This window comes from Callorhinchus milii, unplaced genomic scaffold (genome assembly GCF_018977255.1).
Source record: "Callorhinchus milii isolate IMCB2004 unplaced genomic scaffold, IMCB_Cmil_1.0 Scaffold1, whole genome shotgun sequence".
In the NCBI taxonomy this organism is placed as follows: Eukaryota; Metazoa; Chordata; class Chondrichthyes; order Chimaeriformes; family Callorhinchidae; genus Callorhinchus; species Callorhinchus milii.
In genome coordinates this window covers 83,531,888-83,552,544 of record NW_024704742.1, presented here as the reverse complement: position 1 = coordinate 83,552,544, position 20,657 = coordinate 83,531,888, and the positions used below count along the sequence as shown (strand labels likewise).

The window sequence follows — 20,657 nt, the reverse complement described above, 5'->3', positions numbered from 1 at the left end:
ATGTAACCTTCTAAGATAACAGATTCTATATTCTCGCACCTATTATACAGAGAAATCTTTCTGGAAGCACTTTTAACCATTTCGGATCAGGTTAGCAAAAGGAGTTGTGAAACATTTAACAGTTTACAAAGTTGGTAGTGTGTGTTTCTATTTCTACTGTTTGAAATTGTTCAATTGGCCAAACATGATATCTTAGTGTCCAGCTCTGTATATCTTACATATACATCATTAAATATTGGATTAAAATCTTGACCAAGAAATGTTTTGGACTTTTTGCCAAATACCTAAATGTTCAGTGAAAACTAGATGGTAATTTCTAATCTGTGTAGGTACAACAATAACTTTTTTTTCATTTATCTTTTTAGGAAAAAAGAGTCGAGCTGCTGTCACCATGGCTACAGAAGATACAAATTCTCCCTCAAAATCAGCTTGCAAAATTATGACCTTTCAACCTACACTGGAAGAATTCAAGCATTTCTCTAAATATATAGCACGCATGGAGTGTCAAGGTGCACACAGAGCTGGCCTTGCCAAGGTAATGATTAGAGGGTTCTTTGCACTCCAGTAACAAATTGTTATATAGAGGAGAACCTTATTATTGCGTAGTAATTGGGATCATAAAATGCTATCCAGTCTTGGAAAGCGAGCACAATCTCCAGTCATTGCTTCTGCATTGTAATGTTTACTATAATGTGCGTAGGCTCTCTTCACTTTCTTAGCAGTATTTTGAAGAATCTTTGATATATATCTACATAAACAAAACATGTTAGTCGACTGGCACCGATTGCTTTTCGGGGGTAATAATCCCTTTTTTTAAAAAAAATTGTTCACTCTACCCATAACATTTTGTGGGACACTGCTGTGCACAATTGGCTGCCACATTTCATCCATAAAACACAAAGTCAATCCACTTCACAATATATTTTGTGAAGCGTTTTGAGACGTCTCAACAACGTGAAAAGGCCCTATATCAAATGCAAAGATTATTATTACTTTATCTAATATAAAATTAAGGTCTGTATATGAAAATATGGGAATGCATTTGACTGTTTATCCGCCTTGAATATATAGTACCAAATGAGTAACTTAGTTATTTATCCGGTACATCTGAGTGTTAAATACTGACTGTGGGCAAAAGGTGAAACATATTTCTAGCATTGACATCTTCTATCAGATTTCACTGCAATAACTGAAAAGACTGTAATTTGCAACTTGTGCCATTATGTTCTTGAATATAATTGTAGCCTTAAAGCTGTTTTTCCCAGGACATCCAGAGTTTATCTGTAATATCATACAAAGTTGAAAACACCAGGATTAACATTGGTAGTCCTTTGCAAATGTTATTGAGAATTAAAACATACAATATTTGGTTTAATAAAATAGTGCAAGAAATTGCTTCATTTGGGAAATAGTATTTGATCTTCATTGGGATCATAATTAGAATTTTTTAAATAGGAAGGTTATTTTCATAATTCTGTAAACAAGAAATGGAAATTTAATGATAAAATTTCATTGCATAGTTGGAATAAAAAATACATTAAACCTAGTGTTTATTCTGACTGTCCAGTGATCATCTGTAAAACTTATCACCCATCTTCTAATTGCGGTTTGGTGTGAAGAAATTATTTCCAAGGTAAATTAAGAATAGATTTGGAGACAAGCATAGAGTACATCCAGCTCAAAAATGTAGTGAAGTATGTACAGGGAGTCTCTGCTCAGTTTATTATTTATTGAATATACGGTACCAACAGTTCCTCCTTCCCCCCCAGGACCAGGCTCTGCCACTGTTAAGCGCTCCGAGACATTGCCCTGTGTGAAGGGGGCTATATAAATGCAAGCTGTTGTAGTGGGAACACTTAAGTGGGGAACTTGACTGGTATTGGAGTACATAGATGTGTATTGAATGTTGGGAATTTTACTTGTGTTCTAATTTAATCTATTGATTAGATGGAAAGCTAAGAATTTATCCATGCCATCCTTTACCCAGAAAAGATCATCTGATTTACTTGATCAGTAAAGGTCATCATAATGATATTGGCACTATGCAATTTAAACAAATTACCATGGTATGGTATTTCAAAACAAATGGTATTCTGCCAAATTTATGTTTATGTGCATCTAGTTTACTCTAAATTATACCTTCTTTTGTTGGTCAATAGTTTTTTCTAATGATTCAAAGGTCCATTTTATTTCGTTTTAATTCATTTTTCTTTAAATAGTGTCTTGAGATCTTTATTGCCCACCTGAACAGGAAGTCAAGAGCTCAGGTTGGCATCGCTTGTGAAAAACAGAAGGAACACTTCAGACAAGGCAGTGTTTCCACTATACTGAACTGGAGTATTTGTCAACTTAATCCCAACACGTGGAGACCTGTAGCTCAAAATATACTGTCAATTCACTTTACAGTATACTCTGTGAAGCGCTTTGAGAGGCCTTGAAGACGTGATGAGGCTCTATATCAAATGCAAGGATTATTATTATTATTATTATTAACATGGGGCTTGAACCACAATCCTTGTGACCCAGAGGCGAGAGTGCTACCAACTGAGCCAAACTGCTCCTATGTTTCTAACTGGTGGAATAATGAAATACAGCAGGATGATTTGTTGCAAATTGTGTTTACAAATCTAGGCATCACTGATTTGCCTAATACCCTGTGGAATTTTTATTTTTTTCTCATCAGGTGATTCCACCAAAAGGTTGGAAACCCAGAAGAAATTACGATAACATCGACAATCTGATTATCCCTGCTCCAATTCAACAGATGGTAACTGGTCAGTCAGGCCTTTTTACCCAGTATAACATACAGAAAAAGCCAATGACTGTATTGGAATTCAGGAGGCTGGCGAATAGTGATAAGTAAGTATATTTTGCTCTGTTTAATCTTTGTGTTCTGAAGAAAATATACAGCGAAAATGTTTTATCTAAAAATTGTATTTAAAATATTTCACTAAATCTTGTTTTTTTGCCCCCCAATCCACATTGCTAGATTTAAAAGTTACATATCCGATCAATGATATCCGATCAAGAACAACCAGTTTCAACAATTTTGTAGTTGTATAATTTTTGGTGAAAAATGTGTTAATACAATTGAAATACAATAACTATCCGATATTGAATGCTTTCTAAGCTGGGGCTGAGCAATATTAAACATGGACAACTGCTGACACTAGTGTTCTGAAAGTTGTTTATAGGTGTTGAACTGTTATCTGCTCTGGATTTTATCTTTAAATGTGGAGTCCTCCAGCGTATTGGTTAAAGCACTTGCCTTGCAAGCGAGAGGAACCGAGTTCGATTCCTGGGCAGGGCGAAACCTTAGGCAAGTTTCCTTATTCCACTTACTGGTAGGTTACTCTGTTTACCTAGCAGTAACTAACCAGTTTTTAGTCGATTGGGGATCACTTTTTTCGGGGTAATAAACTCGCCCCCAAATAACAATTTGGTCACTCAAGCCATGACTGTTTGTGGGACACTGCTGTGCGAAATTGACTCCCGTGTTTTTCCTATAAAATATACAATCAATTCACTTTACAATATATTCTGTGAAGCGCTTTATCAAATCAAGGATTATTATTATTAACTTGTACATGGAAGTACAATGCACAATACAAAATTACATTTGTTTAGCGCCTTTCACATCGAGAAGATGGCCCAAGGTGTTGGACTGTCATATTTTGACCTGAACAGGGAGTTGGGATCAGGGAGGGTAGAGGGCAGCCAAGAGAGGAGGGTGGCCGATGGCATGGTCAAAGAGGAGGGTTTTGAGGTGTGTCTTGAAGGAGGCAGGGGAGGGTGCGAGGGAAAGGGAATGTGGGATGGAGTTCCAAAGGGTGGGGGCAGAGAGGCTGAAGGCCCGGCTGCCGATGGTGAGGCGGGCCGGGCGGAGCTGCTGAGAGGAGGGAATGGCCGGGTTCATTTGGGGTCAGCTGGTCACAGAGGTAGGAAGGAGCAAAGCTGTGGAGGGCCTTGAAGGTGAAGACGAGGATTTTGAACTCTATCCTCTGGGGTAGTGGAGTTGGACAAGGGTGCAGGTGCACTTTTAATATCCACCACCTCATATGGGACAGTAGGATATAGGAACAGCCTTTCGAGCCTGATCTTTACATCTATAATTTTAAGGCAGTGAATTGCACAAATTGTGCCAACCCTGTGTGAAAAAATGTTTTTTGATCTGGCGACTAACCTGGTTAGTTCTAATGTCGGTGACATCCTCTATGATGAAGTGAGATTTTTGTGGAAATAAATCTTTCTGGTACTTAGTTGCACTCACAATCATTATTCAAGTATAGTGCATGTTCACTATAATACACTTCACTATAGCAAACATTCGCTTAGAATTTGCTTTATATCCCTCTATGAGGGGCAAGAGTTCCCTGTCTAGCTGGTCAGTCCCTTTTCAGTTTTCTCAATAAGAATACCCCTTAATTTCTTCACATCTCGGCAATATATCACAAGCTTACCCAGCCTTTCATCATTACTAAGCTGCTTCATCCCAGGTATTAATGTGGTTAACCATTGCTGGATGCCTTCCAAAGCCTGTGTATCCCTCCTAAGGTTGACCGTCCAAAATTGAACAGAATACTCCAAATAAGGTCTGACTAATACTCTATGCAACCATATTAGTAATTCTTTGATAATATGCAAGATTGTGCAGGGAAGTTGGTAAAACAGCGGATCTCAACATGAGTAAGGTAGGGAGGGGCTTTGCTGATCCTGGTGGTGATTATCAAATGGCAAGACGTTTGCAATATTTTGTAATGTATTCAGTTTAATGCAAATATCACACAAGGGGGTTATGAAACACTCCCAATTTCTCCCATGTAAAGACAGAGTGGTAATATATATTTAGTGTTCTTAAGATATTAGCATGGAAAAGCTTCGAATTTCAAAGTGATAATTTTGATTTGTGACTATTTAAAAGCAGATACTGCACTCCTCGCTACCAGGATTATGAAGATCTTGAGCGTAAATATTGGAAGAATCTGACCTTTGTAGCACCAATCTATGGAGCAGATGTCAGTGGCAGTCTCTATGATGAAGTGAGTTTTTTGTGGAAATAAATCTTTCTGGTACTTAGTTGCACTCACAAACATTATTTAATGTTTAATTAATTTAATGTATAGTGCATCTCCGCTATAATACGCTTCACTATAGCAAACATTCACTTATAATCTGGTTGGACTGTGGACCGTATTCATTAGGAATTAGCATTCCCTGGTCCTCACTTCCTTCAAGCCAGCCAACTTTGCGCCAAAATGATCAATTTATGGCTCATTAAGTGGCCTTTAAAATGCCATTCCTGTTTCCTGTGGGAAGTGAGTAAGCTGGCTGTGCATGTCCAGTGATTGGGGTCCACAGTGCATCTGCGTAATAAGTGCATTCATACAATATTGAAGCACGTGAAGCATGCTACAATGTGACTTTTTCCTTCTGCCACCAAATTCCATGTTCTCTTCATTATATTCTCATGACAAACTGACCTTGAATATACTTTCTGGAGTATGGACTGCAACATACCTCCTTCCTCTAACTTTGTATTTGCTTCTACATTGATTCAACACTGAAAGCTCATCAAACCTTGGGGTGTTGCAAAGGGTTAAAAAAAATTGAGGATCAGGTATATGGATGGTACTTTATATTTATGACATAACTAATGTACTAATAGCTTGTGCTTGGGCTTGCCCGAGCTCCAAGGTGACATACTTGGTATCGGAATGTTGGAATTGAGTCAACCTACGTATGTCAGACATCCAGCTCAGCAATCAAAACAAAATCACATATCACATAATGTATCATATGCCGCTATAAATTGTTACTTTTATACTTTTCTATACCATTGACCTAGTAGAGGGTCTTGGAGCTGAGCTTGTCCAACGTGATTGAATGGAATTCATTCCTTTGATCAACAAGTCACTTTGGAGCCAGTTCAGCTCTAAGGAGCGAGACCGTGGAGGATTTGAACGGGAGAAAGAGGATCTTGAACTCGATCCGCTGAGGGATGGGGAGCCAGTGGAGCCACGTGAGAATGAAGGTGATAAGCTGCCGGAGTCTGGTGCGGGAGAAGATCCAGGCTGCAGAGTTCTGGATAGTCTGTAGTTTGTGTACGGAAGATCTGGGGAGTCAAGCGAGCAGAGTGTTGGCATAATCAAACCTGGACATGATAAGTGTGTAGGACTGAGTAGCTACTATTTTGTCCCTATTTTATGCTGATGATTGCTCCCTCTGTTGAAGTTTGACATGAGAGTATGACTCTGTTGGGATGTGCATTCTTTTGATTCCTGCTCCTGGTGGTAGTTTTCATGAGCAGAGACAGTGTGTTTTAATGGGCTATTTTACCATGAAGTGTCAGGGCTGAGATCGAACCTTCTGTCCAGACTAATGTGGATGACTTATGCAGAGATCTTGGGATTCCAGACTTCCTTCCTTCCACCTAGGGTAGCAGTGTCAACGGTAGTGGCACCACAATCAGAGACTTTATGTGATCTGTATTTGCTCTGCAGCGAGGTACATTTTGAAATTTTTTGAACTGATAGCTTTGTGCAATCTTCAACTTTTCATTAAGATGGTGATCGAACTAAGTTTTCTCATTAACGTCACTGAGTTTATTCAGTGATTGAACAAAACAGCATTAAAGAGTTTACACTTGAGTTAATGCTGTACTTTCTCTGATATTTTATTCATATTTAATTGTTTTTAGGATATCGATGAATGGAATATCACTCGACTGAACACAATTCTTGATGTCGTAGCAGAAGAAAGTGGCATTGCCATTGAAGGAGTGAACACACCATATCTGTATTTTGGCATGTGGAAAACCACTTTTGCTTGGCATACTGAGGACATGGATCTTTACAGCATCAACTACCTACATTTTGGAGAGCCCAAATCTTGGTAGGTTCAGTATCCATTATCCTTTTCTTTAAAGTTTAATTCCTATGTTTACTTTGGAACTACTTTTGCTTTCCCCAAAATGAGTGATATTGGGATTATTTCAATGCTTATGGGATATTATAATTTCTGTGTTTAGGGAACTGCATTCATAGGTAAACGTTACCACTTCTAACCATTAAGGCAGCTATATTTCATGTGCTAACAAAGCCCTTGACAAGGGTCAGGTTTAGTGTGCATTGAGTGTGTGAATACCTGGAACTCATCAGAGATGTGTTCTGCTGTCAATTTGGATGTAACTTTAAACTCCATTCTGCAATATTATGGACTGCTTGGGTTTAATGTTATCTCACAAGAAGGTTAAGCCCAGTTACATGTGAAGTGAAACTGGAGAGGATGGACCCAGGTAGGAAAGTATTTCTTAATGTACACTGCCATTAATATTGTGCTACTGACATCCTACTTGAGTAAGGATGTAGATTTGTTAGCAATATCACCACCTAGTGACTGAACCTGAGAACTGAAGCAATATGCACTGTAGTGCAAAGTAATGATCCTTGTTACGTAAACATTTCTGGAGGACATTTCAATGCTCTTAAAACTGCTGGCTGGGCGCACGAGCTTGGGGAGGGTGGATGCGGGCATGAGAAAGATAACCAAAAGTGGAATCAAAGAGATCTTGAGATGGACCTTGCGTGAGATGAGGGTGGAGGGTGCCGGAAGGACTCTGAGATGGATTTACAGAGAGTGGGATGTCATCCACGTACACGTGGGAGTGAACCTCATGTCTGCAGATAGTGTTACTGAGTGTTACTGAGTGGGACCATGTAAATAACGAAGAGGAGAGGAGTGAGGTTAGTGCCCTGAGCAACGCTGCAAGTGGCTGTATGTGGAGCGGAGGATGGGGGGCAGAGAAGAAGCTGTTTGATGAAACAATTTTTACTGCTTGTTCTGGAATTCGTAGATGTTTACACTGAAATTGGGTGTTAAAATGAGTAACAAGGTGATTTAAAGGCAAACCTAAAGTTAATTTGATAACTCTTTATTTTGTGATAGGATTTAGAAAAACATTGACATCCTTTTTAAAAAGGAAGAACTGTGACTATTAAATAAAAGGGCTTTATCACAGATGATATTTTAAGATGTACTTCAAAAAACAAACTGTGTGCTTAGGGATTTTCAAAGGCACAGACTCATTTTCTTCTGACCTGTAGAAGAAAGGTAGTTATTTGTCTGGAATTGATACTGGTAAGAGTGTTTGGTCCCTATGTTCATGTGCTGAGCATTTGTTACTTGAGAACTTGATTGTGCCTGACAATGTAAGATTAGGTCCAGGAGCTATTGTGATAGTCTCATCTAATTTATTGTTTTTCGAGGTATAATACTAATAATCCTTGCATTTGATATAGCGCTTTCACGTTGGGAGGATGTCCCAAAGCGCTTCACAGAATACACTGTAAAGTGAATTGACTGTATATTTGTGGGCGAACGCGGCAGCCAATTGCGCACACAATGTCCCACAAACAGTCGTAGATTGAAAATGGACTGATTATTATTAGGCTCTGTGAGGAGAAAGGAAACTTGCCCAAGGTTTCGCGCTGCCTGGAATTGAACCCAGGTCTCTCACTTGCAAAGCGAATGCTCTAACCACTGAGCTACAGGACTCCTTAATTGATGCTGTGTTTAACATCTGATCTCTACTGATTTTTTGTGCAAAGTATTCGTAAAGGCTTGTTTTCTAGAAAATGCTTAGGTAAAGGTTCCCTCAGAGCACAGAATACAGCATCTTATAAGAGAAGTTGTGACGAGTAACTAAAGATTCTTGAAACACAATTTTTTTCATAAGACTATGAATTTATTTTTATTGAAAATTCACTTTGAGTGTTTTTTGATCATCTGTTTTGCTTCCCGAAAGGAGTGTAGATTATTAAATGAAGGGCTGCAGATTTGGCACAGCATTTTTTGTCGAAAACCACAGCGCAGTCATGGTAAATAATGAATGTTGCAGGTTTATGAGGAAATTCTGGGAGAAGTCGGGGATATGGATATTCAAGTACACTTCTTAATACCTCCCAATATTTCCAACGTTTAAAACCGAGACGTGAAAAAAAAAATACCTATGAGTGCAGGCAGCGGCTGAGCTGTGTGCAAGCATGAACGAGAATGGTTTGAATTTCCTGCAGTGATCTTGCGAGATGCTGGAATATGCGAGCACACGGTCCAGCCACTTCAATTCAAATGGGACAGGGCAGCGACTGGATTGTGTGCAACAGCCTCGCAGGAACAGTTTGAATTTCCCGCGTTTACCTTGAGAGAGTATGTGTCGGCCCCTCTCGGGGTTACTGTGCGAAATGTACGGGACAAGCGGGTTTTGTCACAGAAAAACTGAAAAATCACGTTATCTTTTCTCTGCCGTGACAAATCTGACAAATCCCAATTTTATGGAATTCCAATCTATCCTAATAGTAATACGTCGTTGCCATCTGCTGGATATTATAATATTGCAATATGAAAATTCACATGGTGATGTATCAAAAGAAGTTTTTTAGTATGTAAGCTCATTTCCGCCTTCCCTCAAAATACACAAGCAATTTTGTTTTATTTTATTTTATTTTGTAAGAATCTTGTATGTTAATTTTAGGCACCAACGAAGTTCAATTATATCTGTAACTGGGAATATTTGTGCGTGTATTTGAAGTCCATGTTTCATGCAAATTTGCAGTGGGTACTGGCAGGGAGAAGTTTGTGGGTTGACAATTTGCAATGTGCAACGACAACTTTGGAACCTTTTTCTGGGCAGCCCATTTCCAATTTCTCTTGGAAATGGGGTGCCCAGAAAAAGGGTCCAAAATTCAAGGAGAGATGGTCAGGGAACTGAGGAAACCTATTAGAACTACAGAGTTAGAGGAATAGAAAAAATAAAATTCCTTGAAGAGAGAAGGGAGAGAGAAGAAACTTATTTAGGGAGAATGGTTAGACACAATCTGGTGAATTGCTGCACTGTGTGAAAGTAAAATGAGATGATTAAATGCCGACATAACAACGTGGCTCCCTATTGAAAACAATAGATCACAGTTGCTATTGTGCTATCAGTAGGCACATCGCTGAACAATATATGATCTTGTGCTGTGGAATTTCATGCTTCTCATCTAATAAGATTAATTGAATGAAAGGAAATGGCAAGAATATTCAGCAATTGTCCTGGAAGCTCTTATTGGTATCAGCAATTGGATTAAGCTAATGGGTACAGATTGTCTTTTTTGAAATGGAGTTAACTTTTTTAATGCTCTTTTAAATATAACACCAGTATTTCCTTATTTCTGGTTTCTATCTTTGTATCTCTCAGCTGAAGTATGAAAATAGCAGACTTGAGCACTTCTAGCTTCTCTTCGGTTAATTTAGCAAAGCAGGAAAATGATATTGTTTGATAGTTGTACTTTAATTGCCATGTTTGCTTCAAAGGACTATTTGCTGGGGGACTGATCGATTTGCGTGAAAATCTGTTAGAAAGAAATGGTTTGCCTTTTGGAAACTGGTTTGCTTTCCTTTATCTGTCCAGCACCTTGGGACATCCTCCTGACGCGAAAGGCACCATATAAATGCAATTTGTTGTTGTTAATTCTCAGCATTTGAATTCACAAATGCAACAACAACTTGCATTTATATACCACCCTCAACGCAGGGTAACAACTCAGAGCATTTAACAGTGGCGGAGTCTGACTCCGAGCTGGGGTGGGGAGAGGTGGCCATAAGCACGGTCGAAGAGGAAGGTTTTCAGGTGGGACTTAAAAAAGGGGGGGGGTGGCAAGGTGGAGGGATTGAGGGAGAGTGTTCCAGAGTTTTGGGGCGTAATGGCTGAAAGCACAACTTTCGATGATGGGGCGGAGGGTGCGAGGGACGAGCAGGAGGCCGGTGCCAGTCGAGTGGAGGCGCCGGGTGGTGGATTGAGGAATGAGGAGGTCGGGAGGTGCCAGTGAGTAAAGGGATTTGAGCACAAGTGTGAGAATTTTGAAGTCGATCCACTTTAAACAGAAACGGTAGTTTGCATGTAATTCCCGTACATTTTTTTCCTGAATGATATGATTTTACATGAGTGAAGTACTGCTGATGGGCGTAGATTTTGCAGAACCATTTCATCATATAATCGGGCTATAATTGCAACTTGCGAGCACAAAATTTACTCCTGCTGCCAGAGATAGATTCATTACTTCAGCAGACGAACGCATACTGGACAACTCTTGTCAATCGTATTTTGTTTACCTATTGAATACTTTTTAAGTTTGGAATACTGACGTTTGAAGTAGTCAGGGATCTTGAAAATGAGATAAAAGCTTCCCTGTTCTTCAATTTAATTTTCAGGACAAAGGAGCTTAAAGGGAGATAACAATATAAGGAAGCCGTGCAGTTTGTTTGGGTCAATTAGTTATTTTTTGCCCTGGTAGACAAATAACCATGTTTGTGTGTGGTACCATATATCTGAAGTCCATACCCTAGGATTTCCAGTATAATCTTGAATTATAACACAAATGCACAATGCATATCTGCACAAACGGCTTCTCCTCCCACTCTCACCCGGTTACCTGCGGTGTACCCCAAGGATCCATCCTTGGCCTCCTCTTTCTGATCTACATGCTCCCTCCTCTCCTCGTCGGCCTTCCCGGCACCTCCCTCCACAAGCTGCAGGTCATTCAGAACTCTGCAGCTCGTGTACTGTCCCGCACCAGGCTTCGGGGCCACATCACTCCCACCCTCGCTCGCCTCCACTGGCTCCCCATCCCCCAGAGGATCGAATTCAAAATCCTCATCCTCACCTACAAGGCCATTCACGGCCTTGCTCCCTCCTACCTCTCCAACCTACTATCCCCCTACCTACCTGCCCGTACCCTCCGTTCCTCTGGCTCCGGTCTGCTCCACATCCCCCGCCCCAACCGCCCTACCATCGGTGGCCGGGCCTTCAGCCTCTCAGCCCCGAGGCTCTGGAACTCTATCCCCCAGTGCCTTCGCCGCCTCCTCCCTTTCCTCCTTCAAGGCCGGTCTCAAGACCTTTCTCTTCAACCGTGCCTTCAGCTCCCCTCTCGACTCTCTACCCCCTCCTCGCTCCCTCCCTTCCCTCCATCATCCTGACCGGTTCCCCCTCCTCGGGTCCCGACCCAACTGTCCAGCGCCTTGGGACGTCCTCCTGACGTGAAAGGCGCTCTATAAATGCAATCTTGTTGTTGTTGGTTTTGTTGAGGTACATTTCCACATGTATGCAGATGACACCCAACTCTACTTTACCACCTCTCTTTACGACCTCCAGTCCCCTGATGTTCTGTCAGCCTGCCTGCCAGATCTCAGGAGCTGGATGAGCACAATGTTCCTTCATCTGAACGTTGACAAGATGGAAGCCATACTCTTTGGCCCTCGTCAACGTCTAAAATCTCACGGCTCTCACCTCCTCCACCTACCCAACCTTCCCCTAAAACTCTCCAATCCCGTACGCAGCCTAGGCATCAGGTTCGACCCCCAATTATCATTCTTCCCCCACATCTGGTCCCTCACCAGCACCACTTTCTTCCACCTCCGACGCATCGCCCGTCTCCACCAATACCTCTCCCCAAAAGCCGCTGAAACCCTGGTCCATGCATTTGTCACCTCTCAGCTGGACTATTCTAACGCCCTCCTCGCCGGTCTCCCATCCATCACTATCCATAAAATCCAAATCATTCAAAACTCTGCCGCCCGCATTCTCACCCGCACGAAACTCCGCTCCCCGATCACCCCAGTCCTTGCCAGACTGCACTGGCTGCCTGTCCCAGAGAGGATCGACTTCAAGATCCTCACCCTTGTATTCAAGTCCCTGCACTCCTCTTCACCCCCCTACCTCTCTGACCTCCTCTCTCCTCAAAATGGTACCCGTTGCCTTAGTTCCTCCGGGTCTGGCCTCCTCCTCGTCCCTCGAGTCCTCCTCTCCACCCTCGGCGGCCGTGTCTTCAGCCACTATGCCCCGAGGCTCTGGAACTCCCTTCCTCACTTCCTTCGTCTCGTTCCATCCCTTCCCATTTTCAGGTCTCTGCTGAAGACCTTTCTTTTCGACCGCGCCTTTGGTCACCTTCCTCCCCCTCCCCCTGGCTCGGGCCTGGGATCCGTTACTGTAAAGCGCTCTGAGACGCCGTCCGGCGTGGAGGGCGCTATATAAATCCAAGTTGTTCTTGTTGAATTAAGAAAACATAAGTACTGTAATTATTAAGGTGTGACTGTCATTTTTTTTAACTGATCCTCCTTCTGAAGTGTCAGCTCTTGCTGTGGTATGGTTCCACTTGTGCCAGCACCCTGCTGGTGTTACACTCCAAGTGGTCACTCTTCATATATGAGCCTGGACACTTTATTGACAAATTATTTGATTGTGTTGAGGTTGAGCCAATTCTCTCGTCACCCGACATTCATACATATTTACTTTCTAGCAAATCATTTTTTTGTTCGCTCAAACCATCAGGTGTTGAGGTTCTTTGTAACAGTCCATCTGATTCCCCCAGCTGTGATTTGTTAACTCAGTTCAGACTGGGAATCAATTGTATAAATTACATCTGTGTAGCCCTTTCACATCAGGAGGACGTCCCACGGCACTGAACAGTCAGGGATTTTGACCTGAACAGGGAGGTTGGGATTGGGGAGGGTGTAAGGCAGGGAGGGGTAGGAGGATGGCTGAAGGTGCCATCAAAGAGGAGGGTCTTGAGACGTGCCTTGAAGGAGGCAAGAGAGGCAGCATGACGAAGGTATTTTGAGATGGAGTTCCAAAGGGTAGGGGTAGAGGCTGAAGTGGGTTGGGTCGGGCAGGGTACGTGGAGCAGGCCAGAGCCTGCTGAGCGGAGGTAGTGGGCAGGTCGATTTGGAGTTAGCAGGTCACAGAAGTAAGAAGGTACATATGATCTTCAGGTCTATAAACCTGCATTTACTGCTGGTTTTATGCATTCGAGGAATACTCTCATTCTAATTACATGTACTTCTGTACCTTGTATCTCACCTTGCTTGTCCCTGGATCTGTATCATTGGAGTCTAAAATGGAAAGTCAAAAGGATTTTCCAGAAAATCTTGGATGTATAATGACGACCTGCTCAACATCAATGAAGTCAATATCTAATCAAAGTTCCATTTAGGTTTTGCTCATTATTAATTATTTTGCGTTGCTGGGGGTGTGCCTCATTGTTGAAGGTACTATCTTTCGGATGAGACTTTAAACGAAGGTTCCTTCTTCCTGTTTAGGTAGATGTTAAAGATCCCAAGGCACGATTCGAATATGTAAAGGGAGTTTCTCTCGTTCCTGGCCAACGATCCCTGAGACAAAATTGGTCATTCAATTCATTATGAGAAGAATGTGCGCAAATTGGCTGCTGTGTTTGCTGCAAATACTACAATAAATCCTGTGAAACACTTTGAGGCATCTCAATTGACATGTTAAGGCGCTATAAGGGTTATTATTATTTTGCAACCTTTTAAACCCCAGTGTCTTTGCAGTAAGCTTGATTTGAGCACTACTCAGGGCCTTGAGACGTCCTCCCGACGTGAAAGGCCCTATACAAATATAATCTTGTTGTTGTTGTACTCCAATTTCCAGTTGCTATCTTCACTCATTGAACAACTTAAAAGTGGTATTGTACTCTACCAGCAAACGTTGGTTGGGTCAGATGCAGCACATCAGTCAGCTAGTCGTATCTTTAAAATAAATCCAAATGTCACTTCAGAAGTGACAATTTAATACGGCACCGGTATGATTTTTCACTCTAATTCCCCTAATATACATCTTTTCGGCCTCTCTGAGCTAAGTAGCCAAATTAGTGCCAATTAGTGTTAAGTTATGGGCAGAACTACAGCCATATATCCAGTAGGAAGTAGATTGAGATTTGATAGAATGTTTAATGGGAACCTGAGAGCTAATTGCTGTCAGATCAGACCAAATAGGTCTACGGTCAATGAGAGCTAAATATAATTCCCAGTTGATTCAACTTGGTAGTCGACAGTCCTGCTGTTTCCTTATGAAAGAGCTGATAGCTTCTAGAATGAGGCCCCATACGTATTGGAAGTGGAGAAAGACCATATGTTTTTAATTTCTCTTATAAAGCTCTTCCCCTTGTCTCTTGTCATAGCTCATCGTCTGACTGAATTAAACTTAAACTTGATGTGTGCACAAGGCTTACTTTATTTGTGAATAACCGAGTGACGGTTACCATGGAACTGCCGCAGGCCGGGAGGACACAGAACCAGGAGCTGCTGGGAGGTCGGTGGGAAGATGCGTGGGGGGAGGGTGGGGGGTGTGTGGGGAGTGAATTTGGTCACTCAATCCATGACTGTTTGTGGGACACTGCTGTGCGCAATTGGCTGCCAAATTTCACCCACAAAATATACAGTCAATTCACTTTACAGTATATTCTGTGAAGCACTTTGTGACGTCTAGAAGACGTGATAAGGCACTATATCAAATTCAAGGATTATTATTGTTATAATATATGGTACCAAATATTTAATGAAAGCGTATACATGTATGTTTTTTCGTCTTGTGTGTGATGGGTTAACAATTGCTGTGTGGAGGTTGAATTACATTCAAAGAATGGGGTGCACTAGGACTAGGTAATATTTTGTCTCAACTTACTATGAATTGTTTTGTCTTGCATTAAGTTTATCTATTGGAATTATAAGCGTAACATTTTCAATCACAGTATTTGCAGCATTCTCTGGAATTTGTCAGACATTGAAAAAGAATACTTGCTTCTAGATTATCTTGTAAACTGAAATAGGACTATGCTGGACATAACTAGTGGAAAATTTGCTTTGCTGGAAATGCCAAATGACTTGCTTAGCTTGAAGCTCTCCTTTTTTGCTGATATTTTAAGTCTACAATGTAGATTGGAGATTTTTCTTCATCCAAATAAATCCACTCTTTCTCTTTGCGAAATGCAGAATTGACTCTTGGGAAATAAACTGTGTTTGTAATCCTTACAAGCTAGCATTTTAATTGTGTCTAATCTTGCTCACCGACATTGGGACTCTTCCCCGTTAATACTTAATACTTAATCCAATTACTAGATATAGATTTATTTTGTAGTGGATTTAGTTTCCTTGGGGATTCATTTTACCGAGGATTTTATTATATTTTTGCCAACCTGAATTAAAGCTTTTATAAATACACTAAAGAGGCTGATATGTGCACTAATTAGGACAGTGAGGATTGCAAATATGGGAACGGTGTGGACAATGTTGTGTGCCTCTCTCTCTACCTCTTTCTTGGTGTGTGTGTTTCTTTCTTTCTCTCTAATTCCCGGCATTTGATATAGCATCTTATCGCGCCATTGAGAAGCATCATAGCGTTTCACAGAATATGTTGCAAAGTGGATTGACTGTGTATTTTGTAGGCGAAACATGGCAGCCAATTGTGCACAGCAGTGTCCCTCAAACAGTCGTGGATTCAACTGGATTTCCTACTTTTCTTCGAACCCTGATACCTACTTAAAAGCTATTACTGTTGCCATCATATGCTCAGGATAACATTCCTGTCTGAAATTAGAAGCTATGCATGCATGGTACATAATTCAGCAGATTCACCTAATATCTGTGCGGCTCTTGATGGTAATAATTCATTTCCACGTCATTAGCCCATTTATAATTGTATGATAGGTTCCTTCTGCCTTGTGATTTAGGTAGATGCAAAGTTACCACACTATTGTTTCTCATTTTTCGATACTCAGTGATTGTATTGAGTCCTCCAAGTCATGCGTACCACGATAGATTCAGAATAAGTCTACATTTTCAGCATTGATTGTTTTAACAAAATCTGCAACCTTGGAGTTGGAGCCTCATTGTGTGCAGATTTTTCAAGCTTGGATTGCACATCGAGTTCTGTCTTGTGATTTATTTTCAATTTCCCCCTCATTTTCTTCTTTCCATTTAAGCATTGAGGGGCACAATCTTCTCTCTACATGTACTTTGTTACATTTGAACAAAGATATTCAAGGTGGAGATGCATTTAAGAACAAGACAGATATACACATAAGGGAGAAAGTAATAGAAGGGTAAGGGAGGGAGTAAGGAGTGGAGAATAGACACCGGTTCGTTGGGCTGAATGGTCGGTTTCCCTGCTGTACCTTCTGTGCAAATCTAAGCTGTTGGCCTTTAATCAACCTGCTGTAGCTGAATTTTTCTGACAAACTCCCTTTCCTCAGCAGCACATCCTGTTCCCTTGAAGTTCTCCCTGCTTAGTTAAAGCACAGACCACTTGAACTTTTTAGGGAGCTCCACTGCTTTATATGTTTTGTTTCCCTGTATCAAGTGGCCCTCATGTCTGAAAGCGCAAGTGATCTGCTTCGAGGCCTGTTTCAGTATTCTTCTTCTCATTCATTCCGCCTTTCATATTTTGCTACCCTCTATTGAAAAAACATTTTGGCTTTGTTCAACCTTCCAGTAGAGGAGCCCTGTGCCTCAACAACCGACTTAATAAATCTTTTGTGTTTTAAGTCCTGTGTGAAGCCCATCAGGCCATATTTTACCCATTTTTCCTCCTTGCTGGTTCTGCCTCCTCTCCAGACCATACTTTTGTATTTATGCACAAATAACCTTTGTCCCTTTCCTACATTCTTAAAAATAATCAAAAATGCAACTAGGTAAATGGTGTCAGTGTTAGCCTTGCCTCCCATCGATCTGATCGTCGATCTGATCACTTGTTGTTCATCTAAAGCAGTCACCTCTAGAGTTCAGAAAGACCTCTTGTAATCTTCTAGAAAGACCTCTTGATGTCTGGTGACATTGCACATGGTGTATATATACATATATATAGTATATATGTACATAAAAAATAAAATTGCTGTTATACTACATACTCTGTACCAGTTTGGTGCAATTTGTTTGAGCGCCAAATCTGCAGCCATTGCAGAAGCCATATTTTATATTTGTATTTAAAGTTTAAAGTTTTGCTGGTGGCTAATGGTCTGACCTTCAGGTTTTTCAAGTTGTTAATCTTGAAAAACCTGACATTCGGATGTTGGTTTCGTGGGTCTTTCCACAGAAGCGCTCACAGAGCTCACTAACTTCCACGCAGCCTTTTGCACATTGCTATGAAGCTGCCCATACAAGATCAGTGCACCAGCTTTGCAAGACAACAACAACGACAACAACAAGATTCCATTTATAAAGCGCCTTTCACGTCAGGAGGACATCCCAAGGCGCTGAAGAGAAGACAAGATGTTGAACTAGTACTTCTACTATCATTGAACAATTAGACCTTGATTTATAGTGATATGCACAAAAAGGGTTAATTTTTAATCGGTTCTTATTACAATGATTTATCACAGTCACTATTGTAATTTATAGATCTTGAAGGGACTGAATCAAGTGCCATGATTCTGTGTGCCTTGCATAGGCATTTGTCGGTATTCACTGAAAGTGCATTTCCTCAGTTGGTAGTTTGGTGGAGCTTTAGTTCCTTCTAAGAACATGGAATTAGAAATACTTTCAGTGTAAATGCTGTGGACCTAAAAATTCAAACCAGATTTAATCTTCCGAACATAGCACTGAAATATAAGCTCCTTCTGCTAATATTTTTCTTGAGTGTAATTTTATCATCGCAGATTTATCAGTATTTCAATAAAGAAATAAATTAGAACTTTACTGCTGAGGAATTGGAGATTGCTCAGCAGTAAGAGTTGACCACATCAAACTACAGAGTTTATGAAATGAATGTTTAATCCAAGCCACATTCTTGATGCTTGGAAGTGATCAATGACTGGACAACAGCAGTCATTGCAGCAGCCTTCAGACTTAAAATATATTGTGCACACCAATTTCAGGGTGATCTTAACAGTTTCAACTGAACTATTCTTTGATTTATCAGGCAAGAAAAGATTTTTAAGGATTGAAATCTCTCGATTCCCAAACAACAACAACTTGCAGTTTTAAAATGCCCTTCATATAGGATATGAAATGCTGTACTCTGTCCAGCGCCTTGGGACGTCCTCCCAACGTGAAAGGCGCTATACAAATGTAATCTTGTTATTGATAACATTTTGGAGCGCTTCACAATGCCAAAATGGTTTATAAACATGTTAAATATAGTTCAAGGAGTTTCTTGCTGTATTTGATTGGTGTTTTGCTCCTTTAATAATAATAATAACCTTTGCATTTGATATAGCGCTTTATCACATTGTTGAGATGTCTCAAAGCACTTTACAGAATATGCTGTAAAGTGAATTGAGCTTATATTTTGTAGGCAAAGTTCAATTTATTTAAATTTATTTTTTTATCCAGAAAGCAATTTATTTCCTTACCATACTTTACATCCTGTTGTATGGTAAAGAAGTTTCATGAATATATATCTGATGCGTAGATGAGTTATGATGCGAGCTAAAGAAGACTAATAGTAAATAATTTTACTAATTTGCAGCATTTGATGAACCAGATGGAAGAAGATCTTTTTCTAAGTTGCTGCCAGCATTCTTGGTAATTTCTCTTAATAGTATCCATGCTGACCCATTTGGTTTGTGTTTGCTTTGCGGAATATGATAGCATTTTTATTGAGCAATGAAAGATAATGTTACATAGAATTACACAGAATATACAGCACAGAAACAGGCCATTTGGCCCAACTGGTCTATGCCAGCGTTTATGCTCCACATGAGCCTCCTCCTGCCCTTCCTCAACTAAGTCTATCAGCATAACCTTCTAGGTTGTGGACAAGTGTATGCTACAAATTACAAGTGTGCTTTAGATTGTCCATATTCTTATTTGACTTTATTTTAAATAATATCTCTGTGATTAGCTCTGGTAGTTTAATATACCACTTGAATTTCTTAATTTGTCATTTGATTCAAACAATAGATGATCCACTGATCAGCGCAATCTTAAAAGCATTGTGGATTTGTTATTTTCTCTGCCATTCCTTCCGCAAGGTTTTTTTTGGGTGTGGGGTGAATTTTCTACGCAAGTTCTTGCATGTTTTGGGGGATGGATGCCTTTCCCATTTTGATACCTTGCATTTAGACCAAATCATCCAGGTTATGTACAGGACAGACAGAAGTAAAGAAATAATTAATTGTTTCTGCTTCAAAAATGTGGGTTAACATTGTTCCTGCAGTACCAAGGCGAGTGTTCACATTTTCCACAATAGCCATTTATTACTCCTTTGAGTGAAGCTTCTGGTCTGTGTCAAACAAAGAGCACGAGGATATATGGAATTCAGTTCTTCATATCTGTTCTTTCCATACATCATAAAAAAAATTCCTTTAGTCATGAAACCTTGTATTGAAGGGAAAAATTCTGCAGAGGTAATTCCCAATCCATAAAGCAAGAGAAGTCTGCAGAATATTAATCATACATGAATCTAAACAGGTTGCCCTAGACTGGAAACACCAATTGGCCCTAATCTTTGTGGTTAATCAATAACCATATCTCAGGTATTGGGCTTTTGCGCCTCGCAGATGTATTGTTACCTCTCTGGCAGCAGCAAGGAAACTATTGTGTCTTGTAGTATTAAAATGTTTCAGAATTGAATTTGAAATCTTAGATTATATTTCCTATGAAATGCACAAATTCACTTGCTACTAAAATCACTTGGCATGCTTTCAAGTGAAAATCATAGCAGTACTGTGCAATCAACGAATTTTCTTTTCTTTGGATAACTGAACTTGATCATCCTCACTGTTTCTGAGTAATCATTCTGTAACTGACAGATATCTACCTTGCCAGTTGCAAGAGCTTCTACTAGCCTAGAAGCTTATGTCTCTCTTTCATATTTTATAGCCTTGATA

At 40.4% G+C, this 20,657-nt stretch overlaps 1 protein-coding gene across 4 annotated transcripts in view; it reads left to right on the top strand.

Moving 5' to 3' along the window:
• The first annotated feature begins 371 nt into the window (after positions 1–371).
• The window catches only part of LOC103185468 (lysine-specific demethylase 4C), a 196,339-nt gene continuing 176,053 nt past the window's right edge, over positions 372–20,657 (top strand). For 2 of the 4 annotated variants that reach the window (XM_042332573.1, XM_007903982.2), the window contains exons 1-4: positions 372–535; positions 2,684–2,859; positions 4,925–5,039; positions 6,698–6,891. In XM_042332573.1, the coding sequence (XP_042188507.1) occupies positions 392–535; positions 2,684–2,859; positions 4,925–5,039; positions 6,698–6,891 (629 nt within the window). In that variant the 5' untranslated portion in view covers positions 372–391. Of the gene's footprint in view, positions 536–2,683; positions 2,860–4,921; positions 5,040–6,697; positions 6,892–20,657 lie in introns of all 4 variants that reach the window. The other 2 variants (XM_007903983.2, XM_007903981.2) reach the window with 1 other exon arrangement.